The 15,000-nt window shown below is 45.0% G+C and overlaps 1 protein-coding gene across 3 annotated transcripts in view; it reads right to left on the reverse strand.

Moving 5' to 3' along the window:
* epha7 (eph receptor A7) overlaps window positions 1-15,000 on the reverse strand; it is an 80,015-nt gene that overhangs the window by 35,036 nt on the left and 29,979 nt on the right. For all 3 annotated transcript variants that reach the window (XM_063222884.1, XM_063222883.1, XM_063222885.1), the window contains exon 5: window positions 13,504-13,842. In XM_063222884.1, coding sequence (XP_063078954.1) covers window positions 13,504-13,842 — 339 coding nt within the window. The remainder of the gene's footprint in view (window positions 1-13,503; window positions 13,843-15,000) is intronic.

A 15,000-nucleotide genomic window follows, 5' to 3' on the forward strand; every position in this document is an offset into this window, starting at 1 on the left:
GCATCGCAGTCTCCCTCCTCTCCTCTCTCTCTCTCTCTCTCTCTCTCTCTCTCTGTCTCTCTCTCTCTCTCTCGCAGCCCCTCTTTCCCAATTACCCAATACACACTCGCAGACGGCTGCAATTCGCATCCCTCCTTTGTGTAGCCAGGCAGGTTTTGTTAGACCATCCAGGTCTGCATGGTTGTCAGTTAATTGGAGGGATGTTGTCCTTATTATTATGCAAATGAAGGAACTTTCACTCCATTTACACTGAATTGCTTTCTGTAATCTGGTAGGTAACAAAAGTAACAGCTAATGCGAAGACACTCTCTGTGTGACCTCTTGCTGTAGAACCTGTTGCTCTGCCCACATGGAAGAACCCGAGCGAGCACATGTGCTGATTGGTCTGTCAATATTCATCTCCGTCTCGAATCAATCAAACTGTTTTTTTTTCTACATCTCACAGTTTACACCCTTCTATTTTTCCCAGTGCAGCAATTCTGACAAACTAATGACTATTGACAAACGGACAAAAGGGTTACAGTGCAAAGCTGAGACAGCACTACATGCCTGCTTGAAGATGCCTAAATATGCTCAGGAGAAGAAATATATGTATGTGTCTCTTGTGGTATGGAGGGAAACAGCAGAGTGTGGGAAAATACTGAATATATCACAATAGCTTCATTTAGTTTGGACGTTGATGTTGATGTTGGATGTTTGGATGTTGACCTCTACCTCCTGCCATAGGCATAAGGGTTGGCACCAATACCAACCTGAGTAGAGGACATTCATTGAACGTTGCGTAGCTTCGTAATGATCTCAACTTGCACATTCCACACAAAAAAAACTTTAATCACAAAACAGAAATTTTAAAATATTTTGGGGATATTTTCTCAGCTTCACTCCATGTGACACGTGCCTCTGAAATTTGGAACACATGATAATTGAGGAGATGAGCATGTCTATAGCTACAGTATTGAATACGGCAATGTTTCTGTCACACAGTGTAACCAGCAATGCTCTTCTGACCAACCCTATGGAATTGAATGCCTTTTTTTCTCCAGAGGAGATGACGTCTTCCAGGTTTCAATTCTATCCCATTGTACCTTGGAGAATAACACAGAGGAAACAGACCTGGTGTGTTTTTTTTGGGAAGAGGATCATATGGTAAATCCTGAGAGATGTTTGAAAGTTATAGTGTGCACATCCACAAAAGCAGTAATTCAGGTACCAGACAGTTGTAGACAATGGTGTGACAGAGTAGTCTGTACACTGCGTATGAGCTTCGGGAATATACTTTCTTTTTTAACAAACAGCAACGTTTCAATCGACTAGCACAAGTACACTATAATCCCACTCTATCCTTCCTCTTTTGCTGTTTGTTAAACAATTACTGTAAGTGTATTTTTGGAGCTTATACACACTGTGCAAACCAATCTCTCACACAGGTCCTAAGAGACACATTACCATAGACAAAAACATTCATTGAAGACAGAACGTTTCCAGACAGTCCAAGAAACAGGTTAAACTCCTCATCTTTCTTGTAGCCATAACATACACGGTCTCTGTTTCGTACAGTCCTTTGAAATGGCTGCACTTCTAAACTTATTTTTGCATTCAACAGTCAGTCTTCTGAAAGTCCCAGTGAACGGTAGCAATGTTTTTCCGCAAAGAAGAAGAGGTCTTTTTTAAGCAAAAGTAGATGTTTGGTAACAGTTTGTATTTCTCTCATCTGTAGTTTCATCTACTTGATAGATGTTCCTCCATCTGTAGATGTTCCATCTACTAAATAAATGTTCCTCTGTCAATATGACAATGGAGAGCTGTTTTTACACATCAATAGCTCAGAGTCAATAGTTTAGATGTATTTTCTACTCTGTCAGATCAATTGACCATGTACGTGGCTACAATACACTTGTACGAATAGAGCAGCTTTTGAAAGAAATGTATGGTGAAATCTAAAACTTCAAAGAACACCTTGCAAAAGGTTGCACAACAAGACAAGGTTGGTTGTAGAATTTAACTCATCGCATGACTTATTTCAAGTCTGGTATCACACGCACACTCCTACTCACATTCACGCTCACTCACTTTATTTCTCTCACTCTCTTTCTCTCCCTCTCTCTCTCTCTCTCTCTCTCTCTCTCTCTCTCTCTCACACACACACACACACACACACACACACACACACACACACACACACACACACACACACACACACACACACACACACACACACACACACACACACACACACTGTTAATAGGCTACAAAAATACTTTTGGAAAAATACAGAGGAGGTGGACAACTGGCCAGGGATTTATAACAAAAGGCCCCCTCCAATCTAGTAATGACTTCACCGGACCTGATGGATCAGCTGGGGGAAACCAGAGCCACAGAAGCCAAAGAACTTTACAGAGGCCACAACGCCCCCCCCTCACGCCCCCAGACCACCGCCACCCCCCAAACCCTCCCTTTCTATTCAAAGTCCTAGCTAACTGACAGTTTCAGTGCCAGATGTAACTCCCATCTGTATACAAGTGAATTCTCACACACACCCTATTCGGGCGTCATAATCTTTTTACTGCTGCTTTACACGGCGCCATTAAAGGCCTGGTGCCAGATGGTTGGAATATATTCCCTTGGCTTTGATAAAAAAAAGAAAAAAAAGAATTAGCGTACTTGGAACACAGTTACAGTGTTACAAGGAACGTACGTATGTACAGGGGTGAGGAAGCTTGCAGCTGATGAGAACTAGCAGGTGCAAGTGACAACTTTAGGGGCCGCGGCCCTACAGTCGTGTTTTGACATGGAGGCAGACACTTTACAGAGCTTGGGAGATTAGTCACGGCTCAATCTAACCACAGCATCTAACCATCTGATCATAACCTTGGGTTAGGGTGCGAATGACACTGCTAGGCAGCTCCTCGTCTGAAATGGGTCTATAGGTTGCTCTCTCCTTCTCCCCCTTCATGGCATAGTCGGTCGTGACTTGAACTCATTATCATTTCTATTGGTGATAATGTGAGGGAGCGAGGGAGGGAGAGAAGGAGAGAGTGAGGGAGGAGGGGAGGGGAGGGGGGATGGTGAAACCAGGGGGGCTGAAGACATAATTAGTTCCCCTCTCCACAGGAGACTGTATGTTGATGAGACGGTGAGAGATGGAAAAGAATAACTTTTTTCCTCCCCACCACCATCATACCTCTCATTTCCTTTTCCTTCTGACAAAAAATAACACATCATTATGCTAATCAATGCGATACAAATAAAAAAAAACTCAAAACCATACAAAATTTTCTCACAATATTAGATTAGGTTTTGTGCAAAAACGACTTGATTTAGTGTCTACGATTTGAAGAAGCGGCTTGACTGTATTTGCACCAATCACTGGAATCGGAGCAGTGTGGCAGCATTGTGATATCGTGCCGCAGAGAGATATTGTGACAGGCCAAAATAGACTGTGGCAAGATATCAAATATCTCCAACGTTAGACGCCTGGAGTTGCTTCTCAGGATCCGAGCATGTTACATTTCTACCTGTCACTGCAACTACAACAGACTGAATTACAAGCGCCCCCCAAATACCACAGCTGTTTTGCACACACCCCACCACCCCACCCTCCTCCTCTCACATGCCACTGACCAGTACCTAGAAAACGGAGGTCTGGTTTGCCCAGGAAAAGCACACATTTTGTGGGGAATTAGTCACGATGACATGCCTCACGGTGTGGTGGGCCTTTTTTTGTGGTTCTCTCAGGGTGCCTTTCCCCTCGGCAGGAAATGAAACACGTTTTTGTGTGCCATGGTGACAATCTACTGCAGGTTGTGTCTTAAGTGTGGGGTCTGTCACTCAACCCCGGCATGTTATGTGGGGGTGAGGGGTGTAGTGGCAGGTGGGAGAATGTGGAGAGGGACAACGAGCCGGCAAGACAGATTTACTATGCACTGCAGAGTGTGTGTGTGTGTGTGTGTGTGTGTGTGTGTGTGTGTGTGTGTGTGTGTGTGTGTGTGTGTGTGTGTGTGTGTGTGTGTGTGTGTGTGTGTGTGTGTGTGTGTGTGCATGAGTGCGTGCGTGCGTGCGTGCGTGCGTGCGTGCGTGCGTGCGTGCGTGTGTGTATTAGACAGGCAGAAAGACAGACAGTTTGACAGATTTACAAGACACTGCATGCCATACTCAGATAGTATAGCTCCATATATTTGTGATCTCAATAATAGTATGAGTTTGACTGGAATGCATGATCGTCTTACAAAAAACTAGGGGGGGGGGGGAGGTGCACATTTGGCTTTGTACAAAGCCACACAAATATTAATAACAAAAATAGCTGGGTGAAGGAAAATATGACATAATGGTGTACTGATAATAAAGCATTTAACACCAACACAATCATCCCATTTTCATTTATTTTTGATGGTCACCGGACAAAAGCACTTTGACCATTGGGAAAAAATGTCATCATGAACGCATTGTTCAGAGCTGCTCACCTGAATTAGCCAGACAGCTGTCCGCAATTAGTGTCTGTCACTCAAAACACCACGGACAATCACCCAAGACACAAAATTAGTCTTGTGAAAGGACTAGCCATTACCATCATGCGTAATACCTCCTGAAGAGCCAACTAAAGCAGCAGCACCTTCTATACAGTATAATTCTGTGTCCTGTTAAGCATTCAGCAAATGCATAATATTCTCTGTTTTCTGGTTACATAACAGTTATTTCCTTTTTGTTTGTTTGTCTTTTTTTTTGCTTTGGAGTTCAGATTTTTGAGTGGTACCAAAGCTCCAAGGTATGAAGAGAGACTAGACGCAGGGGATACGACAGGAAAGCCTCCCCCTCCACTACCTCTCCCACACACAAAGGAGACTCATCTCCATTGCAGGATTCAATGTTTTTGCCGCCATTAACACAACATTTCCATGCGGTAAACCCTAGGAACCATTGTTGTAGCGGCTTCGCACTCGTGTAAATAATTGAGCAGATCTGCGTGTCCTCATCAGAAGTGCAGAGGAGTGTGGGAGCGCAGCGCCAAAAGATGAAACCGAATGAGAGCCAGCATTGTCTTTCAACTGCAAAACCCACAGGCGGCCGAGGCAAAGACATCCCAATCATTAAAGTTACAAAACTTTCACAAGTGTGTAACTTCACACAGATTCCTTGCAAACATGAACCACAAAATACACGAAACTGAGATGCAGATACAACAACATGGGCCAATGACTTGCCTGGTACAAGTGTACTGAGAGGTAATCACAAAGACATACTCTCAATCACTTACTCATACAAACGCACGCACACACATGCATGCACGCACATACACACACACGAATAGTGGATATACACATATTAATTAATCTACAAATATAATGACTTTGAGACCTTAAAGATTTTAAGATCTTCCAAGAATAAACCTTGAGTCTGTTACAACCCTTAAAGATTTTAGACTGAAACGTATGTAGCTCTCTCTGCTGTGACAATGTTTACACATAGCTGGGTATTTTGATCAAAATGTTCTTCCTTTCATTTTCAAAAGTAACTTTGTTTATGCACCATCAATGAATCCGCGTAACTATGCTCTCGAGAGCATCATAAATTCGCTGTCCAATTTTCTGTCTGGACAAGAAAAATCTGGCAAGGCACAAACGATAGAAAGCACAAGCGGTACAGTCTCTGTCTTAAAAAACAAGCATGTACAATGTGTACAAACAAGGCCCAACTGTGCATCTGTCTCTGTCTATATGTACAATACAGGGGTGCCCTTCTCGGAACCATAGTTGCTAACTTCATTAGCTACTTTGTCGTTTTCAGTGCAATTTCCCATTGGCAACTACCCAAGTTGCTAACTAGCTAACAACTACGCTTTAGAGAAATACACCCCAGTAGAATTACGATTAGACAGGCACATCAACAGAAGGAGCAACTTTGCCACAAATTTCCCACTGACATTCATTTGGCAGTTGACAAATCCCTCGTTTGCAGGCTTCCAGACAACAGGAAGCACTCGTGTTTCTTAAAAGGGCGGCCACGTCAGGGGCGAGGAGCGAGCTGGAGCTGGAGCTGGAGCTGGAGCTGGGGCCATTGGGGACAGAGGAAGCATGACGCCCAAAAAAAAGCTCATTTACTCGGTTTCCTCTGCGAGGGGGCCTGGATGCTGCGGCCTGGCCTGTCCACTCCATGCAACAGGGGACCGAGTCAGTAGGGGAATGAAGAAGAGTGGGTGTGAGGGTGAGGGTGAGGGGTGAGGCGCTGCTCGCTCAAGCACAGAAGATTCAGAGGGGGATTTGGGGAGTGGGGTGGGGTGGTGGGGAGGGGGGGTCGTCTGCCAGCAATAAAAGGCTGAAACAGGATACTCGGGGAGATTAATTACCTAGATAGGGCACGATAATGCCATTTAAATGGGAAAGTAATTAAAGTGCACCTTCCATGAAAATTATTCATTGCTGACGGATTGGGTGACAGACAAATCGGGGCGGCATTTTACGAGAAAGCTACAGGTTAAGTGGTGAAAGACTGTGCCTGGTGAGACCACCGTCGCTTTTAGCGGGGAGTTGCTGAATATCAACCGCTTGGCCCAGCTCTCGTCAAATTACAGCCTCTGCTGTGCTGGGTGACGTTTAAAAAGCCAGACGAGAAGAAGAAGAAGAAGAAGAAGGGGAGAAGGGAGAAAAGAGTAGGTCGTTGGGTAATGCAAACCGAACACACACACATACACACACTCACACACACACACACACACACACACACACACACACACACACACACACACACACACACACACACACACACACACACACACACACACACTCACACAAAACAACAACATGAGGTGGAGGTCCAATTTTCACCACATTAAAACACATTTTCTGAACCTGCTGAACACATTATCGATCAAGGTATTAGGCGGGCAAAGTGTCTAAGCAGTGATATGACCTGTGTACATACTGTACGATCAATTTAACCTGTCACAATGACCACTCAGCCCGCCCAAATTGTTCGGCGAAAAAAGAAGAAAGTTTGCCCTGGCTGAATGCAAATCCATGGTGGAATCTCATTTTTTATTCTTTTATTAGGCAAGAAAATCCATACTAGCGCACCTCCTATTACAAACGACTACAGACCTACAAAAGAGGCATAAGCCCGACATCATATACTATGACTGACTGTTGAATGCACTGCATTCTCAGTGTTTTTTCCCCCTCTCACACAACAAAGTACAGAGGCTTTTCAGATCAATATGAAATGCTTAATCTACTTTCATGCGAGCCAACTTTTTTTCCCCTTCCATTAACACAAAAAAGGTAGCTAAGGGAACGCCTCGTTCTCTCCCCTTGACTGTTTGAATATTGCTCCATGTGCAGTTTGCCTTTTTAAGTCGGAAGTTGCAAAAAGGAGCATGAAGAATGTTGAAAATGTATGGAGATTAACCCATAAATTGTTTAAATCTAGCGAGGTCTTATCAGCACCGAGACAGGGCTGGAGAGGCATGCAAAGTAGCTGCCCCTGGCTCACTAAAAGCACAGCTTGTTGCCATAGCCGAGAAAGAAAAAAAACGTTCAAATCTATAAATAATGCATTCACAATAATGCATTTCGGATTGAAACGAAACCCCTCCTTGCAAAGTGGATTACAAAATCACACACTTGAAGTCACTGATAGTCACACAGAGGCTCTTTTTTTTGGTTGGTGGCAAAACTATTGCTCCATGTCGACTAAAAAATAATAATAATGAAATAAAAAAAATAAACAGGCCTCGGTGTAGAGCCTTTTGCACAATATGTGCATTTGGCCTTACAATCAATTTCCACGGTAACTCATCCGACCTCTTTGTTATGTGGCTTATGGCTTGTGCTATTTTTTCACCTGTATACCCTCCACACCAGGTCGACATACAATTCAAGCTCCAGCCTCCCTAGTAAGAAACTGTGGCCAATCTTGTTTCTGTACCTTCCTCTCTCTCTCCCTCTCTCTCTCTCTCTCTCTCTTTCTCTCTCTCTATCTCTCTATCTCTCTCTCTCTCTCTCTCAATAATCTCCCCCCGCTCACTCTCTGTCTCTCTGTCTCTCTCACACACACACACACACACACACACACACACACACACACACACACACACACACACACACACACACACACACACACACACACACACACACACACACACAAACACACACACACACAACCTCTCACTTTCTCCACAGGCAGTGACTTAGTAGATGGAAACGCAAACAAGAAACCTTGAATGAATATCAAGAGTTCTTCTATGCAATATTCCCAATCACATGTCTCAAATCAAAAAAGCAAACGTACCTTGTTTACAAGTGGCACGAAGCGGCACAACATCCCGAACAATAGAGGCCGCACCCTGGCAGCTCTATGGAGGGTTGTCAAGTGACAAAGGAGCACTGATTAGCCTTAGTCTCACTGCAGGGCGAGCCCCGGGCTGGCCCGGACAAAAGGGGGCTGACGGTGATCTCATCAAAAGGGGGCTAGGTGCTAAGATGGCCGCCGGGCCAGGTTGTGGGGCTAAGGGCCGCTTTCCCTGGCCCGTCGAATTCGATGGGCCAGCAAGCACCGCCGAGGCTCGGAGGCGGGGTCAACCTCGGGCGATATAGCCCACGTGCGATATAGCCCACCAGACCTTCGGCGATAATAGCGCAAAAGCTAAATAAGCCGACATAAATGTCATGTGTGAGTATTTGTGAGACACTTTTTATTGGTGTCCAGTGGAAAGCATGCCAAATCACGATAATGGCACAAGAGTTGGCGGCTAAAAGCAGAAAAAAGCCGACATGACTTAGCTATGACATCCCAAGTTTAAGTGTAGTGGTGCCCATGATGCCCTGATAACAACAAAAAAAGTTATGTTGGCTAAATAACTTTAAAAACACAAACAGAAGTGCCAAAGTTGCATCTTATGAAATTATGCCATAAGAAAGCCAAACACCCCAAACTAATAATTTGCCCAGAATTTAGCGATAAGTCCCCCATGCAGCCACATTATTACACAGTAAAGCACAGCTGTTATTGACTTAGGCCTATTTAAAATCATCCTCACTCTGCTGCCCTAGTGTCTCATGTTTTGCAGACATACTAAACCATAGGCATACGTTTTGCAGACATGTGCCATAGTGCGCACACTTAGAATTCCCTGCAGGACACACACCGATGTTATGCAGATTGAACGACTTGTAGGCTACGCTACTTCCGTGGCTACTTTAATAAATAGTCGCTATTCCCCTGGCTCATCATTTTCTATAGCAGCTGATGAAGATGCTATGTCTCCGGGATTTGGTCTCTTTTCACATGGTAACTTATTCAATTACCTGCACATTCACCATGAATAGACAGGTGGCACGCCGCAACGAGGGGGTGTCGCTATGTCCGGGGCTCATAATTTTCTATAGCAACTGATGAAGGTGCTATGTCTCCGGGATTTGGTCTCCTTTCACATGGTAACTTATTCAATTACCTGCACATTCATGTCTCGCTATGTCCGGGGCTCATGCTTCTGTGCGCTATTGGGGGGATTAACTGGGCATGTTCGCACGTCTCCTTCTGTTCACTCTCAGTTGTCGAGCTGCTCGTATTTTCATGCGTCTTTGTCTTCTTAACATGCGCTGCGTCCCATACAGCTTCTGAATCGACAACTTTGCCATGTAATAAAAATGTTCTTGAAAGGCAAGTCATTTTCTTTGCAGTTCTTGTCGTCTTTGTCCGTAGGCTACGAGCCAAACGGCGACCTGCTCCAGCAGAGTTTGCTCAATTTTCTTCTCCTTCTTTGTCGTTGTTCTGTTGTTGTCCTTCTGTGATTTGGGGCGAAAGTGGGCTGTGCCCGACTGACGTTTCACAAACAAGGCGTGTACCTGAATGTGCCTGGGGTCGGCTATGAGTCCGATCAGGCAAAAAATGGCCCGGGGCCGGCAGCTCCGAGCCGGCCACTCTCCTGAGCCCCGGGCGGCCCCGGGCCGCTGAAGCGGGGCTAATGAGACCAAGGCTATTGAAATGCACTCCAACTAGAGTTCTAAATGTAATATCTGCCCAGATCACACAGACTCACAATCATCATGGGAGAAAAGGCACTCCAACGCATGTGTATAGTGATGGTCGCGTACACTCGTACACACACACACACTACACACATACACACGTGTGCACACACACATACACAAGCTTGCACGCGCGCGCACGCACACACACACACACACACACACACACACACACACACACACACACACACACACACACACACACACACACACACACACACACACACACACACACACACACACACCTGATTTTTTTTTAAAGAAAGAAATCTCTCCATTTATGCTCATTTAAGCTGGAGTTGTACGGTAATTAGGTTTCAGAGAACAATAAGCACTCAGCACCTTTCAGGGTCCTCCTCGCCTTACCCAAGACACTTCCATCTGTGTAATTAGTTGAGGTGCAGATTCCCCATCAGTTGCATAACCATCTGCATTCACGCCGCCCACAGTTGACACACCTCCCTCTCCATACCAACCGCACACGCTCAGATACGCACGAACGCACTCATACATATGTACACACACATATGTACAGACGTACACACATGTACACACACACTCACGCACATACGCACACTCACGCAGATACGCACTCTCTCTCTCTCTCTCTCTCTCTCTCTCTCTCTCTCTCTCTCTTAGCTTGCTATATCAGATTATAACATTGAAGTCTGTCATCACGTGAATGCAACATGACGTGTGGCGTCGCGCCATTTGCAACACAACGGAACTGATGGTTAACTTTCAAACTGCTTGACTGGACGTGTGGCCGTGTCATCGCTGTGTTTATAGCCCTACCCAAAGACTTGCTACACAGATTCAAAAAGCCAAAAAAGAAAATGCATATGGAGTGTTGTGACTGGAAGAGAGATTTCATGGCCCAGCTATGATTGATTTTTTCCCCTATAGTGCGACCAAGTCTTTGTAAAGCGCCTAGAATGGTTCAAGTATTGCAGGGATGCCACGGGTATATACGAACATACAGTACTATATTCCCCCAGCACCAAAAGAACTGCGTTTCTTCTCTCTGTGTTTGTATCCTTCAAAAAGAAGGGCACGTGTCCTATTCGTCCTTCGCCAGGCCAACCCTCAGCACAATTCAGTGTGTCTCTGTCATGCACCGTGTCACTGAACATACATCATCCTTGGCACCTCGCACTACATTCTGGGCTTGCTCCCTGCCAACAATTATCCCCCCTCTCTCGCCCCCCCCCATCCCCCCACCCCCAATACACCCCGCAACCCCCCTGACCTGCGGCAGGCAGCAGATTGAGCCAGGAGAGACTGCCAGAGTCTCAGATGTTTCTGATGATTGCATCCTCCATTCTTCCTCCTCCAATTTCCTCTGCTTTTTTCTGCTAGCATGACGGAGTAAGCGCACAGAGCATTTTGCAGTGTAAAAGGAGCACTGAGAAATTGTGGAACTTAATGGTCCTACGTATGGTTGGACATAGTCTTCAAGTGTGGAATTAACACAGAAATATTTTCTGTGTATAAGCGTAAGTAAGTACCCTTAAGCGGGTTAGCTGAAGGCACTGGCAGTCACACCAGAGGTGCTTTTCTCATATGCTTTTTGCGCAATTCAGTTGACCTAAAGTTAATCACACATTACCTCAATAGACTCCAACAATTAGACCCAGACCGAGGTTAGGTGAGGAATTAATAAGATTGTATCAGTTCATCATTTTCATTCATACCAGTGAGAAAGTGTATAACAAATATAATGTCAAGTTATGTCTCAACCATAACCTTAAAGTACAGTATCTCCCCTTATAACCACCAGCATAACTTTCCACCATTTCCCTATAAATGTATATGAGAAGCATTGACTACACAGCGTACTATATTCATTCCCATGCGTCCCTCCTGTTCTGCTATACTAGCCTTGGTTTGGTAGTATAAACCATGCTGTCGACATGCCGCCAGGGCAAGCGGTGAAAGCCACCCTCCATTAATGACTGTAGTCATTCCACACTTTAAGGCAAATCGCATTTCATGGATGCTTGAGCATGAAAAAAGAGATCTCGCTGAGTGGCTCCATAGAAATGGTTCATTAAAAGGGAAAAAAGGGTCTAGGTTGCCTTTGCCACCAGAACGCCACCAAGGCTACAACGTTTCAATTATGGGGTGGATGTTCCTAGAGGGAGTGACCGAGCAAGCAGCATGCGTGGCCTCTCGTGTCGGGGACTGAAGACCCAAGCACACAGTGATGTTTGCAGTCAGAGAAATAAAGGTCCATCTTACAGTCATTTGCCACATAATACCTTCATATTTCAGCCTCCCACACACACAGACTCAGAGGGACGTGTCCCTCCGTCATTACACTGATGAACCGATGTTGAAGACAGCCAACTGTCATTCCTCAGAGTGGCTACAAAGTGGAACACAGTGGATCCAACCAACACATTCAAAAAAAGAAACACATATCCGACGCCAAATTATGAATAGCTGCAAAGCTGCCGCCAAATTGTTTCTGAAGTTATCCCAACAAGTAGCTCATGCAATGCTTTCAAAGCACGTAGCCTCGAGCCAAGGAACACACAGAAATCAGGGAAAACCGAGCTCTGCGGCACATGAAAATTAATGCCTCCTTTGAAAAAAATGCTCTCACAGCACAGCTTCAACAGACACACCATCAGAGACTTTTTGCAAAAATAAATAAAAAGGAGGCCCCATCATTAGTAGAACCATGAGTGAAAAAACAAGTCGTTCAGGAGACCAGTTACAAAACCTTTCAAGATCACCCACAAACCGTCATCATTTGCTTCACTGGAACCACACATCCCTACCAGTACCACCTGAAATCATTTGAACTAAGGGAACACTAAAACTACGCTTACACTATGATACATACTTCAGACTGTTGTATGCATGTATATTTAGTCCCTTTTTCCTAGACCCTTGACTATAATGCATTGATGTATACAGAGAATATTGAGCCATTTGTCCATACAGTACTTGCCTGTCTGCTGGTCTCAACTACAGTATATCAATCACCAAACAGGTATAGCAACACCAGGCTAGCAGTAATGTATACAGTACATTGAGCCATTTGTCCCCACCTGCTTGGCTAGTGGTCACACAACCAAGCCATTGAGCAGACACGTTTGGTAATACTAAGCTGGCAGCACACTGAGCCAGTTGCACCCAATCTGCTTGGCTGCTGGTGATGCCCACAGCAGTCATAGCAAACAGGTACAGGAACACCAGGCTAGCATTGACATGCATATGAAGAGCTCTTTTCCAAAATGAGATATATCCATTTTATAGAATGTTGGGAAATTGACATTTTTGTATTGGGAATTCCATTGAAATGCATTGCAAAATGCATTTTTATAGAGGTTTTAAAGTATGTTTTAAAGAATTCACACATAGATGATAGGACATCTTAACATTCAATCCCAATATTAAAATGCAAAAAGTCAAAAATGGTGGGTATAGCGTTTTGGAAAAGAGCTCTTCATATATTGAGCCATTTGTATCCTACCTGCTTGGCTGGTGGTGATGCTGACGGCGGCGAACAGCCTCTGGGTGCGGCGGCTGAGGTCGGACACGCCGTTAACGGCCTCCACCTCGAAGCTGTAGTTGGTGTGGGCCAGCAGCTCGCTGACGGTGACGTAGGTGTCGGCCAGTCCCGCCTGCTGCGGCGAGAAGGCCACGTTCCCGCTGCACGGCGAGCACTCCTCCGGCTCCCAGCTGCAGCGCCGGCATATAATCCTGTACGTCACGTCGTTGCGCCCGCCCGCGTCCGCCGGCGGGTTCCACTCCAGCGTCACCGTGGTCTGGTTGATGTTGTACACCAGGTTCTGGGGCGCAGAGGGAGGCCCTGTCAGAGAGACAGAAAGAAAGAAAGAAAGAAAGAAAGAAAGAAAGAAAGAAAGAAAGAAAGAAAGAAAGAAAGAAAGAAAGAAAGAAAGAAAGAAAGAAAGAAAGAAAGAAAACGATGTGAGTGGGTGAGTGAGTGGCGGGTGGGTTTGTGGGTCGAACAGCTGTAAGTAACAGTGCGGATGACAATGAGAGTGACAACTGACTGGGTTCAAGTGACTGGATCTAGGGTTCCTTTTTTCTAATAGAGGCCATGAAACACGGTGTCAGCGCAGTGCAGCAAGTGCCCACAGCGAAAATACAGACACGCAATTACACTCTAACCTAGATACATGGAGATATTCTGGAGTGTACGGGGAGTCAAACACTAGCGTTGCCAAGGTCAGCGGCTGTGGAAATGGCTGCAGAAACACCATGGGAACCCAGCAGGCCATGGTCGGTGTGCTTTGAGTTTCCCGAAACTGAAAAAATATTTAGATACAGAAGAAAGACTTATCGCAATTCTTTCTGCCAGATGGAGAAACCATTGAAAAGGAGTATAATTGGCTGCCGGCTGTTCTATTGTAACGAGCAGTGGAGACAAGACACTTTTAAGAGTTGAAGTTCTTTTTTTTCCCGGTAAATGGGAAAACCGTGATTCTGACTCACCTAAGAATTTATGAGTCCGATTTAAGGACCTGTTATCGCCCTGAAATAGCGGCGTTGAAGACAAAAGTCTGTGTTTGGACACACAACACCAGATTCTTCACAGACTCGTAAGACACAGACACAGAAACTCTCCAATGTCTCGTAACACATACGGTACGCTCCACCCACGAGATGCCATAGAAGCTACACAGTACGTTTTACAGTGTTTAACCCTTGTTGGATTTAACAGTCAGTGTTGGTCATACTCTCTCAGTGTTTAAATAACTATGCACGCACTACCTAATTAAGACGTGAGTTATACAAAGCCATGATTATAATACAAACAGCCAGACCTACTTTTTATGACCCAGATGTTTTCATAATGACGCACTGAGTGTTTATTTACCAGCCTTTAAATGCTGTCGTGTGCTGCATTCTAATGGCCGCCCCCTTAAGAGATGCATTTCATCTTCAAACGTGGTGGAGGTGGTGGTGGTACATTCTTTTAACTTTATTTAGGATACCTATTTTC

Source organism: Engraulis encrasicolus, chromosome 18 (assembly GCF_034702125.1).
Source record: "Engraulis encrasicolus isolate BLACKSEA-1 chromosome 18, IST_EnEncr_1.0, whole genome shotgun sequence".
NCBI classification, from domain to species: Eukaryota; Metazoa; Chordata; class Actinopteri; order Clupeiformes; family Engraulidae; genus Engraulis; species Engraulis encrasicolus.